We start from the raw sequence: 10487 nt of genomic DNA on the forward strand, positions 1-10487 counted from the left end.
TCTCTCTGGAATTGAGCCCAGTGTCTTTGTACTGCCCTGTATCCCCAGCCCTTTTACATTTTTTACCTTTTTTAAAAACAAAACAAAAAAAACTCTCACTTTGAGATAGGGTCTTGTTAAGTTGGTAAATTATCCAGATTGGGATCTCACTCTCCACAGTCTTGTCTGAGCCTCCCAGGTGCTGAGATTATAGGTGTGTGCCGCCATGCCCAGCATCCTTCACTTTGACACTTAATGTCGAGTGGTGTTCATGGCTCATTCCTTCCTCTCCCCCAGCTGGAGCTGCTACCCCAGCTCCTGGCAGGAGAGAAGGGAAGAAGGCAGCAGGAAGTGCTGATGGCAGACATGTGGGTTTCCTGCCATCTGGGAAGCTTAGGTCTCACCTCAGTATAGGTTCCATCTTCCACATGTTAAGCAACTTGCTCATCTTGTCATTGTCAAAGAGGTCCCCAAAAGAACATTGCATCATATTGCTTAGCTCTGAGAAAGCATAACTCAGAATTTTCATGTGTCACTCATTTCCACGGCAGCCTCATGTAGACTTGCAGGCATGTCTGTCCCTGGCTTGGTATGTTACTTTTCTTATTGTTGGGACAAAATACCCAACACTGACAAATTAAGGGAGGAAAAGGTTATTTAGCTCAGGGTTTTATAGTGGTTTCAGTCCATATTGGCTGACCGCAAGGAAGAGAGGCATGAGAAATAAGAATGGGGGGGGGGGAGAAACAATTCATGGTGGGCAGAAGGTAGCAAAGCAAGCGAGGGGCAACCACAGCTCTTTCTGCCCCTAATGTCTTATCCAGGCTGCTCAGGGTAGGCAGCACTCACACACTTAATCCTAGGGCCCTTGAGCCTGGCATTGTACCATGAATCCATCCCAGAGTCACACTACATCCAGGCACCTTGTAAAAAGCCCCTCCTGTGGCTGCATGAGGCTTAATCATAACACTGGTGTCTTGGTTACTTTTCTCTCATTGCTGAGACTAAATCCTGATGCTCAAAGTGAAGGAAGGAAAGCTCACAGTTTGTGGAGGTTTCAGTCCATAATCGGCTGGCTCCAAGGCAGGGTGGCGTGGCACAGGGCCAACAGTTCAGGGTGGCAGAAGTCAGCAGAAACAGTGAGAGCAAGAGGGAGGGAGGAAGCAGTCAAGCCTCTTTCCCTCCCTTATGTTGTGATGCAGGCTGCCCCGCTTACACCACCATCTCCAGGCCTTCTTGCCAGGCTCAGGATATGGACAGAGTGAGGACGCTGGCCCCTGCTGAGTTGCTTAGTTAACCTTCTAAACTTCTCAAGTTGATACATTATATAAACTATAACTACTGGGGAGCTGCATCTTGTCCTCCACTTACCATAGTCACCCCAGATTCTGAAGCTGCCCCTCAGTTAACTGGGTGGAGTGAGAAGAATCTCTGTCTTGCCCCCTGAGACAAGAATAGAATAACCCATCATCTTACGAATGCTGTGCTGATTGCAAAGCTCTGGACTGGCTTGAAACTCAAGTCTATGCTGTTTCTTAGCTCTGAGCTAAGCAGAAGGAGTTACCTAGCATTTTATGCTTTGTACTTTCCTGTTCCAGAAATACAGAAATAATCCCATCAGCATCTGTTCCTGATAGAAAATATAGCTTTTAAGATCCACACAAACCAGATACACCAATTCATTTCTCTGGTAATAAAAGTTTCAGCGGCAGGATGTAGGTGTTTCTGGGATTCTGCTTAGTGAATTTAGGCACAGTGGGGGTGACCCTTCCCGGGAGGACAGGACTGCTGTCCTGCTTCGCCTGTCTTCTCTCTTCCTTTGGGGACCCTGATGCTCGTAATGATAAACCAGGCCATGAATTGCCACCGTGACGATTAAAAATGTAGTTTTTATATTCTGACCTGTGAGGATGAGGACCAGTGTAGGGTGGAAAATTTAGCAGGAAAATTCCATTAAAAGAAAGATGATGATGGTTTCTGTTGCTGCATAATCCAGTATATTAGCTAATACCTTTGGAGGCGTGGTGTAAATTACCTATATTTAAGACAGTAGTATTTTTAAAAGCTGCTGAATTTGACAAACTGAACAGTGGGTGCTTTTCCTCCTTAATACATACTAACTTAGAAGATATTTTCTAGGGCTCATTTGTGAGACGTTCACTAATCTTCACGTTTACGTCTTTTGAACAAGAAATGATATTGAATAAGCAGAAGTTCCTGGAACTGTTTTCTTACTACTACCTGTAGGTTTGCAGTGGCTGGTGACATTGCAGTGATTGGAAAGTCTAGGCTGCAGCTCTTCAGTTGTCAGAGTGCCCTGGTGCGGAGGGTGTGCTTTGTGACTCTCCTGCGCTGGTATTCGCACCACACAAGTTTAGATCCAGTTTGCAGAAAGCATTCTTTTCTCTGGGAGGCAGTGTGCTTCTGCCCAGGATCAGTGCCCTTTATGAACTGAGGTTCATCCCCCGCTTTATTGATTGAGATGCTTTGTTTGATGGTGAAGGCATTGTGATGTGTGAGAGAAGAGTTTAGTTAACCCTTCAAAAAAGGCAGTTCAATTTTGGTAGGCAGCACTGCCCCAGGAATGTGAAAAGGGCTGACCAGGGAGAAGACCAGACCTGGTATGTCCGTTTTCTCTTTAGAAGCATTTGGCACACAGGCTCTGTTTTCCCAGAATCTCACCAAGAGATAATTTACTGTCAGTACCATCTGTTTCCATAAAACAGTTTTCCCCAAGGACTGTGATTAGAGAAAGACAGTTTCTCATTGTTTCAGCCAGTTTTCAACACTAACTCTAGCATTTAAGATATAAAGAAAGAGTGACAGGGGCTGGAGAGATACCTTGGCCGTCTGAGTGCCTGCTTGTAAGTGCAGGGACCCAACTTCTATCCCTGGTACTGCGTGCCTTGCCGGCCCTACCTCGCCAGACGTTGTGGTGCACACCTGTAATCCCAGCCCTGGGGAGGCTGAGACAGGAGGATCACTACAAGTCTGAACTGTGTAGTGAGACCCTGTATTAAATAAATTAAAAAATAAAAATAAAAAAAGAAAGAATGACAATGTATATACACCATTACCAAGGCCTGTTTTATTTTTATTGATATCCAGAGAAGAGAGAAATTCCCTTTCAAGAACTTTTTCAGTCACTTGAGTGTTACTAGGATACTGCTGTTTTTTCAACAAAATGCATTTTAAAATTCTCGAGCAGCAGAACTGGTCATTGTAGAAACAGCAGGATTCACAGAAATTAAATTTGCTGGATTTTTCTCCTAATGGGTATTATTTTTTTTATTCATTTTTACATATATGTGCTTTGGAAAATAATGATATTTTTCTCTAGCTGTATTAGTGGAAATAATTTGAATTTTACATCTCATTTTTTCAGGTATGATGTTGATTCAAAGAGCCCCAACTTGTCCAAACATGTAAGTTCATTTTGCTTTTATGATGATTGTGTAATATATGATACTTTGGTTTGCTGCTATTTGTGCTGATTTATCAATATTAAAATATTAAAATTATTTTTTCATAACTTTGTATATAATCTGATTGATGTAGAAAATAACATTTTTGAAGAGCAGACAATATGAAAAGAAATTTACCATCAACAAGTGGAAAAAATTAGTCTTTGATTTGATGTGTTAAATACTGGAGAATTTAAGACAGCTTCTTGTCTCACTTTAATGCCTTAGTCCGTATCATTTTGGAAGCTTTGTTTCTGGGCAAATGGGAGATAGCTGGGTGTAGACAGAGTGATTTCCAGTTCTGCTTCGCATGCAGTTTATTTGCTTACTAGTACTTCCTGCGAAGGAACTTAGGTGGGCATGTGCCAGTACCCGAGGGCACCGTGTGAGCGAGGTGGATGTCATCTCTTTCCTTACGCTCTGTGCAGTGGCTCCCACTTCGGCCTTGATCTTTCCATCTTCTCCCCCGCAGCTACACTGCTTGCTAGCAGCAGGGCACCAGGCTTGGCAGAGGAACCAGCAGAGCTGGGAAGGGAGGTGGAGAGGAGGACGCTGGGATGACGGGGGCTTGCCAGCTTGTTCCCTGACCTGTGGGGTTGAATTTGGGCCTCAGCTCCTGAGATGGGCTTGCTGGGGCGAACTGTTCTGACAGGGGTTCCCAGAGCTTCCAAGGGAAGCCTGGGCCGCAGCTGTTTCCACTTAGGAGGCCGGCTGGACTCGGACCCGGGCCTGGAGATTTTTCTTTTTCTTCTGTGCATTGTTGTACACAGCGCACGTGGGCATGTGAGTCTTGGTGTCACCTAGCATGGGAATGTCGTAATTCAGGAGGGGAGAGGTGACATCACAGTGTAGGAGACAGACGTGGGCACCAGGAGCACGGGTATGGGGGATAAAATGTCACAGCCTACTTCCTGCTCACCACTTTGTTAAAGGAGGTCTCCATTTCTTCATGTGGGGGTGCACAGAGCAGAACATTGTAAAGAATTACTCAAGAAAGAGCTTGTTTGAATGACTGCCCTTTCTATAAATTGAGAAGTGCTGTAGCTTGCTGGTCATCAGTGAGGTCCTTTGTGCCACCACGCCACCTTCTTGTCCCTTGTGGTAAGGTGCATTATAGCGTTGTGACTGGATATTTGTAGTTTGTTTTCATGGCTTTGTTCTAGAAGTTTTCCAGACATCCTTGGGAAAAACCAGGGAAGGAAACCGTATTTTCTTGGCATATTGCTGAGTGGCAAGGAAAGAAATCCATTCACTCCTCCCACAAAGAAGCTTTATTGTAGGAGGTCAGAGCATCTCAAAAATGTGGAAGTAGCGTGTGGCCCTGGGGAACCAGGTCTGCAAACAGAGACCGATGGTGGGGTGGGGTGGCAGTGTGGGCTATTTTCTCCACTTCATTCTCTCTCTCTGGCCACATACTCTTCTTACTGTGCCTTTCCTCTGAGCATCTGCTGTAGCCATGTTTATTCATCTTTGGACACTGAGAAAATAAGTGCCCCATCCCTGCCTGGGGACAGATTCTCAGTCCCTGTTCTCTCTGAATATTTTGTGGCTCTTACTTCTGACTACCATCCCAAGAGCAGGACTGAGATGACCAAGGACATTTCCCAGAGGGGGCTCTTCCAGGGTGAGCATTAAGGTGGTGACGTGGGGCCCTTACCACCCTTGCTGCCTTGTGGTCGGGGAGAAACACTGCACTTCAGATATGGCTGACTGTATTCGCTCAATAGTCAATAATTATTAAGCATTGTATGGCAGATGTGCACATCTGGAAGCCATGAATGCACGTACCCTTTCAATTTTTTTTTTTTTTCAGAAAAGCTCTTACTGTTTTCATAAGAAAAATGTTATGTTTCTCTTACCCTAAAAATACTTAGTTTGATACTGCTTTATTCTGCCTGCATGGTTCCCCTGTTCCTCTCTCTTTGTCACCATCTGTCTTTGAAAAAAGGCCTGGCTTGCTTTGTTTTAACTTCTGTTCTTTCCATTCTCTCTGCTGCTGATTGCATTCTGGTTTTCACCTCCACTTACGCTAGTGGTGTGGATTAGATAAGCGTGAATGTTAATCCATGCCATCGAGGACTATATTTCATTCTTTCTCATTCTTTTGGACACAACAGACATCTCCGCTTGTGAGATGCTCCAATCCCCTGGCCTTGCCTCCCTACACTCTTCTCTCTTTTTCCTACTGTTCTGTTTACTCACCATCATTTTTAAACTTTGCTGCTTCTTCCTGTGGCTTGGTATTAGTGTTTCTTACAGTTGATTTTTAATTTTCATCCCAAGGCACTGTGTAAGTTTCCTTGGATGGGCTTATTTTCACATCGTGTCCTGTGTCTCCCTGTATCTGCCCCTCTGTGTACATGAGTGAATCGAGTTTCTTATTTGTTTGTTAAATATTTGCTAGTAGAGGCTCTTCAGAAGACCTCCATTAAAATTTTGTAGGGCCAGGCAGATGGCTCAGTAGAATAAGTGCTTCCCTGGCAAGCACAGGGACCTGAGTTCAATCCTCAGTTCTGCAGAAATAAATAAATAATTTAAAAATTTTTCTTTTGTTTCTTTTTATTTATTTTATTTTTTAAATTAAAAAAAAAAGCTTCATTTATTTGTTTTGTGCGGGGTCTTGCTATGCAGCTTGTACTGGTAGCGAACCTCCTGTCACAGCCTCCTTAGCACTCCGATTACAGGCCTGCAACACCACACCCAGTTTCAGTGGCTGGCACAGCGCACTGGGGTTCTGGGGCCATACAGCATATGGTACCGGGGGTCAAACCCAGGTCCTTGTGCTTGCCAGGCAGGTACTTGGACCACTGAGTTATCTCCTTGACCTTACAATTAAAATTTCTAAAATTCATGATCCTCTCCTTGTCAATTTTACTGCACTGTCTCTAATTTTTACCTTGAGAGCTCTCCATCAACACAGTTGACTTGAACAACTTGGATGTGTTATTAACCACCCTTGGTCATACTTTCCATATTCGCTGAATCACCAAACCCTGTTCATTCTCACAATGAATTCTTTCTCTTTCTATGTCTTTCTTGCTTAGTTCAGAGTCCCACGGCCTTTTCCTGAAGTATCACGTAGCTTCGCCATGAATGCTTAATATCATCCCACTTTTTAGTCAGTATGTGTTATATATTTTTAATATTGCTTTATAAGGGCCTTGACTAGTGAGTGAAGTGCGACCAAAGAGAGAGGAAAGTATATTTTGAATCAGTAAGAGCTGTGATAGATGAAGGCCTTGAATTCGTCTTAGAAATGAACAGTGAAAGCATTAGACATTTGAAAGTATCCAAGAACAGGTTTTAGCCAAAGAGTATCTAACTTATTCAACACAAAAGGAAGTCGTAATGCACTCTGAAGATTGAAAGAACCAATAAACAAGCTAAATCTATTTCCTGAGGATGCGACGCTTTAATAGTGTAGCTGTCTACCTGCCAAATTTACAAAGTGCAGTATAAACTGGAGCCTTTTAGAAAAGACTGCTAAGTGCCCAGACTTGCATGAAGAGTGAAGGCATATATATATATATGCAAGGCCCTTGCTCTTGCCAGGGAAGTGCTTATTCCATTGAGCCATCTCCCGGGCCCATTTACTTATATTTTACAAAAGGGATTTGGGCCTGGCAAACGCAGGGTTCTGAGTTCAGTCCCCAGTACTGAAAAAAAAAAAAAAAAAAAAAAGGATTTGGAAAGAAGAAAAAAAACTCCCTGAACTAGCAATGATAAATGTCTACATTCTAATTTCTGATAAGTTTGAAAACTTGGCCTTTTAGGATAACTGTTGTTGGTATCTAAGGATCTTGGTATCTAAAAATTCTTCACTTAAAACTTTTTGATGCTATTAGGAAAAATTAAGGTACAGTATAGAACTGTACCTTGAGTTTCTAGTACTAAAAGTGAGTATGAGGTGAACAAGACCCAGAGGACTGGCTCTGCTGGTGGTGGAGACGTTTCCGTGGGGAAGCATTGTGCCCCCAGTAAAGACTGGTGCCATCCAGTGACATGTTCCTTCAGATAATTTAGCCCTCACAGTTCCCTGAGGAAAGGTCTTCATTAAAGTGTTGTCACCCACAAGTGTCAGGCACTGTGGACAAACATGGCCTTTTGACTTCTAAGTTTGTTTCCAAGGGTGCTAGTGAACACACTCTTCTTAATGCTATTAACAGAACTGCATAGCATGCTTTCCTTTGCATAATTTAACTGCATCAGTTAAGTAATTAATGAAAAATTAATAGCAGCTCCATAATTGCTTCACCGAGGATTCTCCTTGGTGTATGGAACTAGACAACATCGAAACTATACTTTGTGTGTTAAGACTTCATACCCACATGGCAGTCCAGGGAAGCACGTTCTGTCACCTTGGTTGGTCTTAGGAGGCACTGGCTGAAGGCTTTGTGTCAGAAATGTGAGTGGCTCACGGGATTATGTTGCCCTGAAGACGCTGGTCTTCGGGGAAGGAGTGTATGCTCTTCAGTATATTTTCAAAGTATCATGCATTATGGACTTCAAAACTAGTTTAGTGGCATTTTACATTTTGATTTGAATGTGAGTTGTTTGGACTATAAAATTAAGAACAGATTCATAAATGGGGCAAGAGACTTGCACTGAAGTATAAATCTATGTTAAACTCTGTGTAACTGAACTGACTTTTAATGTGTATATATAGTAACTTTTTTTTTCTGTCTCCCTGTGTCTTTGTCTCTCTGTATATATATCCCTACATATATTCCATTTATATATTTTTCATGTATGTATATCCCTATATGTGTATTCCATATCTATATATGTCCCTATATGTATCCCATACCTATATCTATATATATATCCATATATCCATATATAATTCCTATAGTCAGCTAAGTGATCAATTCTAGTACAGTCTTGGAGTTTACACCAGTGTGTAAGAAGCAAGTAAGATGCTCTCAAATAGCTTGTACTTTGTAGTCTTGGCGGTGAGGTGGGGAGATTCATTTGATAAACATGAGTTCAAGTTTTTTAAAATTTAGGTATTTGGTGTAGGGTCTCACTACGCAGCTCAGACTCATAGTGATCCTCCTGCCTCAGCCTTCTCAGTGCTGGGATTGCAGGTGTGTGCCATTATGCACACCGTCAGTGGCCAGCATAACATGTGGCACTGGGGATCAAACCTGGGTCATTGAGCTTGGCAGGCAGGCCATAGACCACCGAGCTATCTCCTCGGCCCAGGGTTCAGTTTAATGATGAAGGTAATTTATTCTTTATTTCACTCATATTGACAAGATATGGGAAGGCCTGGAAAAGTAACATTAGTTAGAAGCCGAGGAGCCGCTTAATCAAGGAGAGTGGGTCTATCTTAGTTCTTCTACTGGGTATACACTTTTTTTTCCAAAATTTTATTGATAAACAGATAGCAATGAGACAGTTTCAAATCAAATCAGAAGTACAGATTCAACAAATAACACACTGCATATATTCTTCTTAGTGGTTAATTGCTGTACAAGATGCGGACTTGAGATCCTATTTACAAACACCATTAGAACAAATCATTCTATTCATTAAGAGAATGCAACTATATATCTATCCTAACCACTTTGAATACACAGATACAAAATGGACATTCATCTGTATACCCCATTTTTTCTAAGTTCTGTTATTGAATATTATAGGGAGTATACACTTTTGAGGACAAGGAAAGGACTACTGAAAATCTAGGGAAGTAGCATTCCAGGCAAAAGGAAGAGCAGTCCAAGTTCTGGAGAGAAGAGATAATTTAGTACATTGCTCTGATAGAAAGAAGGCTGCTATAATTAAAGCATTATGAATGGTAAGGAGAGTAGGATGGAATACTTGGGAGGGGGGATGCTCGAATCAAGTGGTTTAGGAATTTATAGACTATGGTTAAAAAGGATGTTTACAGTTTTGTCTTTTAGTGGTTGTTCTTGGAGGGGGAAGTTCTGATTCACTCATTGTGGCTGTGGTAGATGAAGTGGAGGATGGGAAGGGAAAACAAATCTGGAATTAGGGGGTACAGTTACCCGTCTTTGTAATTTCGCTGGGTGAAAGGTGTAGGATGTCTAAAACTATTGACATGTAAGCAGTGGTTAAGTATATATTGGTACAGTGATTGCTGATATCAGATGTAAAAATAAGAAAGTGAGAGTGGCCCCTAGGTGAGGTCCTGGTGAGGACGGCTGGGTAAGTAGTGCTGCCATTTTTGCCATGAGGTTTATCGGGGAGGAGGAGCATGTGGCAAGGGGTGAGGATTGAGCAGGCAGTAGAAGGATCACACTCATGTTCACTTGAGTCCTCCTGTAGCCATCCAGATGGAGATGCTGATGAGGCAGCGTCTGGAAACTGCGGACATGGGTTTGAGAACTGTCATTCAATCATGCTGGACATCTGAAGATCGTATACGTAGAGAAAATCATAAAACAGAATCACAGGGAACTTCGAGATTTAGAAAACTGATAGAAGAAACTTGGCCAAATTGCCCTTTTCAAAGCAAGTCAGGACATCTGGTGCAAGCCCACCAGTTGCTTTTCCACCACACCGAAGAAGGAAACCACAGCAGGTGCTGGGCCCAGGTGACCCCTTCTGCCAATTTCTTTGTTTATTCTGTTTTAACCCATTGTGGTTTTTTCCTTGAGGGCCCAGGTGTGTCCTCTCAGGGATTTGTTCTCGCTTTTTCTCCTACCTGGTATTCTTGGGCCAAGATATTCCCATCATTCTCCCTCTCATACTACTCAGATACTTCCTTTATTGTTAGCACCAAGAGTCCTGCCTGACTGCCCACCATGCGATCCTCTGATGCCTGCTACTCTAACAACCTTCTTTTTTCTAGATAGCTTTCTTATCTGGGCCTTAGGTGATGAGAACTAGCATCATAAATATATTCAAGCTAAGGTCTTTATGACTGATGGTCTACACATTGATTCTGTTTCCCACTTACTGTTTTTTTTTTTTTTTTTTTTTTTTTCTAGATAGCTTTCTTATCTGGGCCTTAGGTGATGAGAACTAGCATCATAAATATATTCAAGCTAAGGTCTTTATGACTGATGGTCTACA

General features: G+C 42.5%; 1 protein-coding gene across 1 annotated transcript in view; it reads left to right on the forward strand.

Annotated features, from left to right (window-relative positions):
- The window catches only part of Cpne8 (copine 8), a 250510-nt gene that overhangs the window by 71262 nt on the left and 168761 nt on the right, over positions 1-10487 (forward strand). Inside the window, exon 6 of the mRNA XM_023711426.1 lies at positions 3365-3404. Coding sequence (XP_023567194.1) covers positions 3365-3404 — 40 coding nt within the window. The remainder of the gene's footprint in view (positions 1-3364; positions 3405-10487) is intronic.

Source organism: Octodon degus, unplaced genomic scaffold (assembly GCF_000260255.1).
Source record: "Octodon degus isolate 3935 unplaced genomic scaffold, OctDeg1.0 scaffold00021, whole genome shotgun sequence".
Classification (NCBI taxonomy): domain Eukaryota; kingdom Metazoa; phylum Chordata; class Mammalia; order Rodentia; family Octodontidae; genus Octodon; species Octodon degus.